Source organism: Armigeres subalbatus, chromosome 3 (assembly GCF_024139115.2).
Source record: "Armigeres subalbatus isolate Guangzhou_Male chromosome 3, GZ_Asu_2, whole genome shotgun sequence".
Taxonomy (NCBI): domain Eukaryota; kingdom Metazoa; phylum Arthropoda; class Insecta; order Diptera; family Culicidae; genus Armigeres; species Armigeres subalbatus.
Window position 1 is genome coordinate 305,781,516 of NC_085141.1, and position 12,321 is coordinate 305,793,836.

Sequence of the window (12,321 nt, forward strand, 5' to 3'; positions counted from 1 at the left end):
GCTGAAATTGTGTATTAACCATCATTCATCGTCACTGACATCTACTTGTAACGAACTGAACCCCCTACAGCCAGAGTGGTGCTGCTTGGACCAAGCGAAGACGACGACAGCAGCGCTGCGCCACCGGAAGACAAAGAAGGTTTATGGACTTCATTAAGCCCTTGTACATATAGAGCCCTAGTAGAGTCAGTAGAACAAACCTAGCTTTCACTATTAGAATATTAGCGCCTCTTCTGTGTTCCATCCATGCACTACGCCCTTATTTTTCTAAATCGATCCGCTAGTTTCATGGAAAGTGTCGTAAAATCTAACTGTCTTTCCAACATTTCAGCAAGCCCCTCGATCTCTAAGCACATCGACTACCTGAATACGGCTATCGGAGAAACCGCCGAATTGGTTTGCCTGTACCACAGCAACCCAACCGCCATCAAGATCCAGTGGTTCCGAGGGGATGAAGCCCTGCACGATAGTGCCAAGTTCTCGATCAGTCGGGACCGCCATAATCACCATCTGAGAACGCGGCTGACCATCCGGGATGTCGAACAGAAGGACCTTGTGTCTTATGTGTGCATGATTACGGTTAGTGTGAGACGACTGAGCTTCAAAGAGAAGATGTAGATATTGTAGAGTGGCACATTGACCTGTATGCTATTTCAGAACAACCTGGGTGAAGCGACGGCCAAGACTACCTTAGGATTATTGCCAGGTGCCGCACATCTGGCAAACTTCAGTTATTCGGACGGACTACTGCATACCATCTGGAGGGTACGGAGCGTACAGCCTCTTTCCGATCTGCAGATCCTATATAAGGGTGAAAACGTAAGTAATGTACCAAATTGTTGGAAGACATTTTAAAAAAATCCAAGAAACAAAAATATATTTAATTTAATATTTTTTTTTTTTTTTTTTCAAATTCGTTTATTTATTAGGCTCAGTTGTGTATAACACTCTGCGGAGCCAGTATCATGTTTTGTAGTATTACAAAAATTGAACTTTATAACAAAAACTATTCGTGATAAACCTCAATTTGGTCCACCCTTAAATTGTACGCTGTTGCTATCCTCATTTTGTCGTCTTCTATTATTAGTTTACGCTCGTGTTCATCCTCAATCCATTCGTACGTCGGTACACTGAACCGTCTCTTTCCGAGTGGTAGGTCCGGCGAGTGCAGAGTGGGACTGTTGTCTCTCTCGCTTGTAGAAGGGTTGAGTACATCGATTACTACATCTGATTCTGATGAATGCTGTTGCTTGGCTTTTGTTTTCTTTGCTTTCTGTATCAATTCCGTTTTGCACTGTTTACTGCCACTATATTCAACAACGCTAATCCCGGTGGCTGTTTCGGTTTTCTTCTTTGCACCCTGCATCGTAGTGTCGGGTTTCCCTATTGGCATCTGCTGTTTCGCACTCTGCTTTTCTTTAAGCACCGGGCAAACTTTTTTTACGTGTGCTTCAGATTTGCAAGTAAAACACTTAACTTTCATTCCATCGTAATGGACTCTACCTTTACGGTGATGGAAATAAAGCACCTCTGGTATTTCTTGTTCTATGTCCATGTAGAGTCCACGTACTCCAGTGAACATATTCAGCTGGTATTCCGCTGGAAATCTTTCGCGTACGGTACGTTTAACCTTGCCGAATTTGGACAATACAGCAGACACATCGCGATCTGGTATCTCCGGTGGCAAATCGTAAACCCGCACATAGCGAGAATTTCCTGCCACGGACATGCGAACCTGAACTTTCTTCCCATTTGTGTAATGGAAAGGAAGCATTTCATTATTGTTCTCCAAGGAGTACTGCATGGCATCTTCGGTTTTAAACCGAATGAAAACCGATTTTTCGTCGGAAATTTTGTATGCAGTTTCCATCTGCGATTGATCACCGGTTAGAGATTTCACAAAGCGGCCCATATCCGCCAGAGAAGGTTGAGCAGCATTCTCGGGGAAGAGAAATGCTAACGTGCTTTTAACCGTTGCTTCACTGCACATTCCGACCGGTTGGTAAAATTACCGTACACGATTGAACAAAGCACCGAAAGCAAACGCGCGAGTGAACCAACAACGCGTCTGTTCACATAGAGATGTGATCGTCCACTGTAATTTAATATTAAAAATATATTCTTTTAAAAGTAAAAATGCAATTATAAAAGAAGAATTTTCCATAACGAAATCAAAGTTTTCAAAAAACCCAGGCCCGATTCCACGAAATCGCCGGCCCCTACCCGGTTGTCTGTTGAATATTGTTTTCGCTATTCTTTCTTCCTATATTCGCACTAAGCGACCAGCCTACTGAAGTCTGCCGTATTTTGTACGATTCACAATATTTTCTTATTTGTATACTTGATACAGCTCATGATTTATGCGTCTGCGCCACACACTATTTTCGAGTTTACCTCCGAGTATTGTACGCAGAACTTTTCGCTCGAAAACCCCGAAGATCTTCATTCCGCCTCTTTTAACGTCCTTCATGCTTCATGTCCATAAAAAGCCACTGGTAGAATCAGAGTTTTATATAGAGCAAATTACATTTCCGTCTGCATGTTGCGGAACCTAAGCTGGTTACGTAATCCGTAAAAGGCCCTATTCGCAGCAGCAATGCGTCTTTTCACTTCACGGGAAACGTCATTGTCACATGTCACAAGCGTTCCAAGGTAAACAAATTCTTCAACAACTTCAAGCACTACCTCTGCACCTACACCACTAGGTCTTCCCCTATCCCTACCACCATGTACTTTGTCTTGGTAGTGTTAATGGTGAGGCCTATCCTCGCCGTCTCCCTCTTTAGTGGGACAAAAGCCTCCACTACTGTTCTGCGATCAATTCTAATGAGGCCAATATCATCAGCAAAGTCCAGAAGCACATACGACCGTGCGATAATAGTGCCATTTCTCTGCACGCCAGATCTCCTAATAGCACCCTCGAGTGCAATGTTAAATAATAAATTCGAAAGTGCATCACCCTGCTTCAATCCGTCTGAGGTCACAAACGAGGGTGACACTTCGTCTGCAATCCAAATACTTGATTTCGAGCCATCCAGCGTTGCACATAGCAGTGTAATCAGTTTCGCCGGAAAACCATGTTCGGACATTATCAGTCACAGCTCTTTTCTTTTCACTGAATCGTACGCTGTTTTGAAATCAATGGTGATGGTGAGTCTGCAAGTCTCCTGCGCTCCAGCTATCACACTCTCTTCGTGTGGCCTTTTTTCTGTGGTGGATTCGTTTCTCTTCTGCCCTTGCTGTACAGCTCTCTGTTGGAACGGGTTCGAGCCACTAGCATTCGACTCCTAGCAACATTTTTCTCGTCCATCACTCGCTGGCACTTTTCATCAAACCAACCATTTCGTTGGCGTCGCTGTGCAGTACCTAACACTTCCTGCGCTGTTGTAGTCACAGCTTCTTGGATATTTTCCCACAATCTGTTGACATCGCTAGATCCGGTGGCATCTCCTATCCGCTCGTATAGCTTCTGGTGGTACTATTCAGCAACTCCTTCAACTGACAAGCGTTGGATATTGAAACGCATCGTTCTGTTGTTTTGTGAATTCGTGACGCTGGAAAGACGCGCCCGGATTTTTGCAACTACAAGATAGTGATCCGAGTCGATGTTTGGACCTCTGAATGTTCGGTGTTCGGACCTTACATCTATACCATCCGAGAAATGTCGTCCGTCGACCAGCACGTGGTTTATCTGTGAGCAAGTGTCACCACTCGGATGTTGCCAGGTGTGTTTGCGGATAGTCTTACGTGCGAATTAGGTACTGCTTAAGACCATCCCTCTAGCAGCAGCAAAGTTTACAAGTCGCAGACCATTATCGTTGGTAGCGAAATGAAACTTTCTCTTACGATCTGCGCATTTGCATCCCCGATGACAATCTTTACATCGTGTGTAGGGCACTCTCCGTAGGCCTTATCAAGGCTCTCACGTCATTAGGCTTATCGTTCGTTGGGGCATAGATGCTGATCAGGCTATAGTTGAAGAATTTGCCCTTCATTCTCAACACTCAAATGCGGTCGCTTATCGGCTTCCACTGTATAACATGCTTCATCTGCTTCCCGATCACCATGAAGCCAACTCCTCGTTCTGCTCTGCCACCGCCGCTATAGTAGATGTGGTACTTGAATGAAGTGTTCGCGATGGGATTCACCGCCCGAAATTCACGTTCTCCAGTTCTGGGCCACCGTATTTCCTGGATTGCTGCACACTCACGCCAACCTTCTGCAGCTCACGAGCCAGCAGCCCATCACGTGCGAATTCATTCAAAGTTCTAACGTTCCAAGATCCGACTATCCAATTGTTGTCCTTTATTCGTTGTCGGGTCTGTTGCATTTGAATGAACCCGTTTGCTCTACTTTTGCCTTTCTTGGTAACTGTAGAATCTTCGGTACTACCTTAACAGGGTGGGTTGCGCCCCCTACATCGCGTTGAAGGGGCTATCTTCTCGCGAAGCAGCATGATGTGCACAGTTTTGTTTAAAGTCCCTCGCTGACACTCGGACGATGATCATCCTCTCCTAACAATCCTAACATGGTGAACAGACGCTCGATCAGATTTGCACCTCCGGAGAGGAGCAAATTCCCCCTACCCTGTCAACATACGACCATAATTCCCACCGGAGTTGGTTACCCGATTTTCCCAATTTTATTTCTATTTTATTCTTACAGGTACGCGAAGTACCAATGGTACGCTTTACCCAGCCTTTGCCGTGCCAGGGTGCCAGGCCTTATTGTACTTTGCTTAAATTTGCATGGCATATTATTTTGATTAAAATATAATCTTCTTGGATGATAAAATATCCAGCAACACTGTGTGCAAGATCTTTCACTAGTTTGTTGCAGCTTTATGCATTTAGCGATATCAACGCAAACTGCAATATATACTTGTATATGTGTACCGTCGTGCGGGGCTTCTTTTGAAAAATCGGGGGCTACTTTGGACATTTTGAAACAAGAATTATAACGTAAACTACTCTCAAATTACCATTGTCACCATTCGGGTGTCTTGCTAATAGTTGGATGGCAACTTTCTGTTTCGAATTTGGATTTATTTACTTTTAGTTTCTTTAGAAAATCAAAAATCCAAAGTAGCCCCCGGAATCAAAAGAAGCCCCGCTCGACGGTATATAAGTTCCAAAAGAAGAAGCGAAAATATCAAAAATGTGCACCACCGAAATATCATAAAATATCAGGTTTGCAAGAACTGATCAATGTCTTGAGCTATAAGTTTGTTGTTATTCATAGCAAAATTTAATATTTTAATGATATTTCGGTGCAAATTTTTTATTTTCACTTGTTCTTTTATCACTTAGTTAATATCATGTTTTGTAATCAATAACATAGATCACAGCTTCTACCCGGGATGCTACTTTTATGAGCCATCATATGCTAGCGGAGTTCTGTGATGGTAGACCAGGGACAGCGACAGCAGAAAACAGCCTACCGGATTTCAGAATAGAAAGCACGAAAAAGAAAAAGGACATGTGAGAAATACTTTCGGAAAAACTTTATTAAAATCGAGCGGCCCTAATGGCTTCGTAAACACGCCTGCTAACATCTCCTCCGTTGGGCAGTATTGTAGAGCTATCTCCCTAACAACACACAGCTCGTGCACGAACCGTTGCTTCGTGTCGATGTCCTTGGACCGACGACTTTGTCTCTCACTCTACACGAAGGTTAAGCATGACTGATTGTCTCCCATGATAATCGTTGGCTTCACTTGTTGCTCCCCAAACTTCTGCAGTAGCTTCCGCAGCCAAACGGCCTCTTGGTAGGCCACGCTTAGAGCCACATACTCCGCCTCTATGGACGAGAGTGTGACACTAGATTGCCATCTGCTAGCCCAAGACACCAGTCCACCAGCGAACAAAAACACTGAACCTGAAGTTGATCTTCTCGTGCTTACATAGCCCGCCCAATCAGAATCGGAATAGCCGACCAAATTCTGCTTTGGATCTCCTCCTATCGTTACTGCATAGTTTTAAGTTGCTTTCACATAACGAAGTAAACGCTTTGCTGCAGTCCTATCGATTTCGGTGGGTGAACAGAATTTCCGCCCTAGAATCGCTGTGCTGGCTACAATATCTGGCCTAGCACCAACACCAAGGTAGAGCAGTGCTCCTACGAGGCTTCGGTATCCCGTAACTTCGTCCCGTAACATCGAGGGTTCGGTATCCCATAACCTTCGGGTAGCCAACATCCATTGGCGATTTCGCTGGTTTTGCGTCGACCATGCCGTATTTATTGATCAGGTTTATCGATGTAGGTTCCCAAGCGTGTCTTGAAATGATCACCGTCGCCATCCACCTCCATGCTTAAAAAATGGCATACTTGACCTAGGTAGGTCATTCGAAAATCGTTTTGCAGACTCTCGAACAGTTCCACAATGTCTGCCTCCTCAGATGATGCGATTAACAAGACATCTACGTAGACCAAAAGAAACACAGTAGTTGAAGATGTTCTCCTAATAGAGACATGGATCGCTTTGAATCCGTATTTCGTTAGGATCTCTTTCAATTTCCGTTGCCGGCACCTTGCTGACTGACGCAAACCGTAAATGCTCCGTTTGAGCCGACACACCATCTCCTCCTTTCCCTTTGCTTCGTATCCGCCAGGCTGCTTCATGTACACATCCTCGTCTAACGTTCCGTAGAGGTAGGCGGTTTCAACTTCGAAGTGGTGGACGATTAACCTTCTCTTGGCAGACATGACATGACACGTTACCGGTGCAAATGTTTCCTCGAAGTCAGTGCCATGGCGTTGGGAGAACCCCTTGGCAACGATTCGAGCTTTATGTTTCACCACTTCATAACGTTCGTTCAGCTTCAGGCGATACACCCACCGTGAACCCACGGCCTGGTGGCGACGGGACGAGGCTCCATGTTCCGCCCTCCTCATGTGATTTCATTTCGTCGTCCATGGCCCGACGCCATTGCGAGCTTTCAATGGCCTGTTGGAAGCAGCTATTCCCGCATCGTAATCCAACACAAAATCATCGAAACGTTGCGGAACCTTTCCGCGCGTTTCTTGACGGGATCGTCGAACGTCATCGGCAGCTTCTGTTTCCTGATCCGCAGCTTTAAAATATTCGTCAGTGCACGAATTGTCACTTTCCGCATGCTCTTTAATCTCCTCCTCGAAGGTTCTACCAAGTCCGTTTGTGGTTCTAGGAAAGGGTTGTTAGAGAAACTTTTTGCTGGGGGACTTTTGTCTCACCCCTTGTCGTGACCTCAGGGTCGTTTATTTGCTCTGAAGAGGAATTGGAGGATCTTTGGCGGAATAACTTCCCTTAAACAAAGAGTCTAGGTGGATCAATCAATTTACCAGAGAACAAAGAAAATGGATTTGGCTATCGTATTCAGAAAATAAGAAAATTGTGAATTTCATTTCTTAACCGGTCGTTTCATATTTAATTATCCCATTTCATTATATGGTTCGAATCGTGAATATAAAGGAAAGTGGATGATAGGGTACATTACCGTGACGTAGACCTCATGCTGCATGCGAGTACCACACCGTCGTTTGTTCCTAGCCGTCGAGACATTGCACTTGCACCGGGTCGCATGCTTCCGGGTTCTTCGGACACGGGTTGGTGATTCGTCGGCCAAGCTTTACTAGGGTTCGAGAGAGCTTGCGATCCGTTGACAGCTGGTGATGTACACTCGTTCTTCATTCGGCACGTCGGTGATGATGTTACTGCTCGCCAAGGTGTTGGTTCCGGGTCGGGAAAACGTGGATTATCTCCGAAGGGTTCACTATCCAGTTGGGTCTTTCGCACTTCTCAGCGGCGATAAAGCTACGCCTTCCACAATGGCGAAAACAAGCCACTTTCTTCGCACGGCGGCCAATAGAGCAATCGTGGTCTACATAGCTACTATTCACTTCTCACACACACACGGAACGTTCTTTTGTACAATCCTGCCGGGTCTAAGAGTGGAACACCGGCGGCACTAGAGATTCACTGTTGAAAGAAAACTTGTTTTAGTGACTAGCACGAGGCGGTGAAGATGGTGGTTCACCTGGAAGAGAGCTTGTTTGTCCGATGACAAACAGTTTTATCTGTTTTTTTTTTTCGTTTAATCGTTTCGGCGCCTTCGGTGACTGGGCCGATGGAGATGACAGTTGCAAACAACTGTGGCTTTCTGGGGGTCGCGCATAGGCGACGTACGGTTTATGTTCGAAACGGATTAGGTGGATACAGGGATGTTTCCAATTTTCATTTTAGGTTTTATTTTTGTAGTTTAATTCGATTCTTTCAAGTTAATTTCTAGCTTTAATATTTTAGGTAATAGTTTACGTAAATAGTAGAATTTTATGAATAATAAATTATGTATAGTAAATTTAGGTAAATTTCTAATATAAGCAATTTGGCAGGTTACAGGGTAACCCTTGTGCTTTTCGAATAGCCTACGAACACCAACTTCGTAGCCTTCTGGTCCATTTTACTACGTTTGGCATTCGGAACATGGACGTAGGCGTAGGATCCAAACACCCTCAGATAGCTCAAGTTCGGCTGACGTCCCCACCATAGCTTGTGCGGTGTCTTAGGTACTGACCTGGAGGGTAAACGGTTCTGCAAGTAGGTCGCAGTCAAAACCGCCTCACCCTAGTATCGTTTGTCAAGTCCAGCATCCAACAACATGCACGTGGCCATTTCCGTGATTGAACGGTTCTTCCGCTCGGCCACTCCATTCTGCTGCGGAGAGTATGGTGTGGTGAACTGCGGTTTGATGCCTTCTTCTTTATAGAACCTGCAAAGATCACCGTTGTCGAACTTACCACCCCCATCCGAACGCACTATCTTCGATTTTCAACGGTTGCTGGACGAAACGATTACTGCTAATAATTCGGTTCTTCGTGATACAGTAACACTCGAGCAAGAGGGGGAAAATCCACTTGAAGACATTCATTATCAAGATTGCTTGAATAACAGTCAGTTAAGTGAAGACATTCCTCAAGTTGATCCAGCCGCGCTCCCTTTGCAACAAGATCCTGGTCAGAACCTTGATATGGTGGCCTCGAGGCATAGCGAACGGAAGCGCAAGCCACCTGGTAAGTTTCGAGATTTTTTCACTGGAGGACTTTTTACTGCCTATACAAACCCAACAGAACAACAACCAAAGGATACGCGGGATGTCCCTCTAACTTTCGATGAGATTTCTGGTCGAGCTGATGAAGAAAGTTGGACGAAAGCAATCGAAGAAGAACTGAGCTCTTTACATTCGAATGGCGTGTGGCAGTTAGTGAAACGTCCAGATAGTATCAGACCGCTGCAATCAAAATGGGTATTTCGGATAAAAGAAGATGAGTATGGTAACCCAATCCGTCACAAAGCTCGTCTAGTAGTAAAAGGTTTTCAGCAAAAAGCTGGCGTCGACTATGGGGAAACATACGCTCCAGTAGCAAAGCTGAGTACGATAAGGACAGTACTGACAGTAGCAGTTCAAAAGAAGTTCCATATCCACCAAATCGACGTCAAGACTGCTTTTCTGTATGGCGATTTGAAGGAAGAAGTATATATGGCTGTTCCAAAAGGTGTTCAAGCACTGAAGGACGTTGTATGCAAACTGAAAAAATCGTTATATGGACTCAAGCAAAGCCCAAGATGTTGGAATGAAAAGTTGAATGATTTACTGGTAAATAACAAATTCGTCCGCTCCAAGCATGATTATTGTTTGTACACCAGAGTAACCCTTGATGGAATCCTGTACGTGATAGTCTACGTAGACGATCTGCTCGTGATGGGAGACCCGGAGACAGGATAGAAATGATTGACCAATTGAAGCAACTATTGTCAACGAAATTTGAGATGTCCGACTGCGGCAAAATACGACATTTTCTTGGAATGGAAACTTGTAATCCAGTGAAGATACCCATGGAAAAAGGCTTAGTTACGGGAGAAATTAAAAAAGAAACTCAAGAACCCTATCGTGAACTGTTAGGCAGTATGATGTACCTCATGCTATGCGTAAGGCCTGACATTTGTTTTGCTGTTGGACACATGGGTAGATATCAACAACATCCATATGACACTCACTGGCAAAGCTTGAAGAAAATTGTTCGGTATCTTAATGGAACCAAGACAATGAAACTGAAAATAAACCGATCGCAAGAACTCAACTCTCCAGTACTGATTGGCTATGCAGACGCTGATTGGGGTTCTGATACGACTGATCGGAAATCTGTTAGTGGATATCTGTTCAAGGTATACGGAAATACAGTCTCTTGGGCAAGTCGAAAATAGCAAACTGTGGCAATGTCATTCAGTGAAGCGGAATACGTAGCTCTTAGCACCGCGGCGTCTGAAGGAATTTGGTTGAAAGGATTACTGGAAGATTTAGGAGAAATCTCTACAAAACCCTTAGAAGCAAGTCGATTCCGTGAACTGAGGTCGTTTATAGGATTAGCCGATTAAGAGGGGGTGTTGAAGATCGTAGTAATCAAGTGCTACCCTATCAATGCTAAGAAACTACCCTAGTAACCCGATTGTTTGGAAGGATCAACAAAAGAGAAAAAAATGTGTACCCAGACAAAAAACTATTCATTCTTGTTTTAACCTCCGTCCATTACACACGTAATATATTTGTTCCCTAATTCAAACCACTGTGTCTAACTCTATATCAAGACAAAATTTTCAAAACGACTTATCTGCTTTTGTAAACAAAGATTCAAACGACGATTTGACGAATCTGATAGCTCTCCCACGCAAACCAACACCATCAACAGGTAGATGAAGGTTTCCGCTACCTGTTGATGGTGTTGGTTTGCGTGGGAGTGCTTTCAGATTCGTCAAATCGTCGTTTGAATCTTTGTTTACAAAAGCAGATAAGTCGTTTTGAAAATTTTGTCTTGATATCAAGACTCCGGAACATACTTCACTTCCGTCATCGTAATTCGGACTGGTTTGTTATCGGAATCGACACCGAACAAAACTCCTCTGCCTTCACCCTGAATCTGGGTCTTTTTGCCATCGGCTACTGTTATCCAGCCGCCGGGAAACTCCCGCAGCTCCTCGAAAAACGACCTGTCATTTTCATTTATCATATGGGCACTCACCCCGCTGTCAACAGTAACTGCTACGCTGCGACTGTCGCTGTGGGCGGCCTTCGTCCCTTCGTTTTTCGGCTCACGTCTTGAATTACAAACAAAACTTCTTCTGGAGGCTGTCACGAACGGATCTGGACGTCTTCTGATGGTAACTTTTGAATGCGTCGAAAACATCCTTGGCGTGCAACTTTCCATTCGGAAAATTCATCTTCGTCGACTTCGTCCTCAACGGAGGCAGCTTCCTCGATGACACGGCAAAGGTCTTCTCGGCACAGCAGCATCTCTACCCGTACACACCATGTTTGCCAACTCGTCCCATTTAGTTTTGGGATCATAAACTTGGCGTCACTCATCGTTTCCTTCCACTTTTTTCCGCGGTCAAAAATTAACCTCACTCCGAGTCGCAAAGTTCACGTGGAGCGGAAAAATCACTGCTAATGGAACGTACAAAAGATATTTTAGTTACTAGATAAATATTGTCGCTGTCGTCGCTGTCCGGAACATCTTTTGCTGGTGAGGATAGGGGAGCTAAATGTCAAAGAAGGAAAATCCATACGATTTGACAGGTATGTACCACACATGTTTCGGACAGCAGAACAAAGGGAACCGAAGCGACAATCTTTATCTAGTAGGTAACTAAAATATCTTTTGAACGTACACACAACGCATTATGCAACGTACACACCAGTCAAGCAGTTTGACGAACATTGACTGCACCCCCATGAAAACGCTTCGGTTGCTGCTTTGTTGGAACGTGTGTGAAGTTGTTCGAACAACCATTTGACAGTTGGTGGCTCGGTTGGAAAAAATTAAAACGGTTTGATTTTGGTTTGAGTTGTCGGGGGTGGAGTCAAGGTTCGGCGAACATGTTTGAGCAATTCTAGGAGAATTTTTCAAATGGGCGTAATTGATTTTGACCTTGATTTTTAGAATAATGATTGTGTTCTTAATTCAAACTATTTTAGTCAACTTATGTACTCAACAGAAATAATAGATTGCGATCTATCAGGTAGTAACGTCAGTTGCACGAAATATGCTGAATAGAGAGAGTAGGAGTCATTTCAAATTTCAAGGTCAAATACAATTACGCCTATTTGAAAAAAGTTCCTAGATTTGTAGTAAAGTTGCACAAACCCCCATATATTTTTTGATGGTTGGTGCTCAGGTTGGTGTCGTAGTCGGTCATCTGGATGTTGCTGTTGCCGCTGTACTCGTTTCCTCTCAGTGGCCCTGACAAAGGGCCTTTGTTGTTGTTTTTTTTTGTTGCTGCCAACAGAC

At 44.3% G+C, this 12,321-nt stretch overlaps 1 protein-coding gene across 5 annotated transcripts in view; it reads left to right on the forward strand.

Moving 5' to 3' along the window:
- The window catches only part of LOC134225108 (igLON family member 5-like), a 379,522-nt gene that overhangs the window by 351,956 nt on the left and 15,245 nt on the right, over window positions 1–12,321 (forward strand). For 4 of the 5 annotated variants that reach the window (XM_062704890.1, XM_062704891.1, XM_062704892.1 and 1 more), the window contains 3 exons: window positions 71–139; window positions 332–579; window positions 658–819. In XM_062704890.1, the coding sequence (XP_062560874.1) occupies window positions 71–139; window positions 332–579; window positions 658–819 (479 nt within the window). The remainder of the gene's footprint in view (window positions 1–70; window positions 140–331; window positions 580–657; window positions 820–12,321) is intronic. The other variant, XM_062704894.1, reaches the window with a different exon arrangement.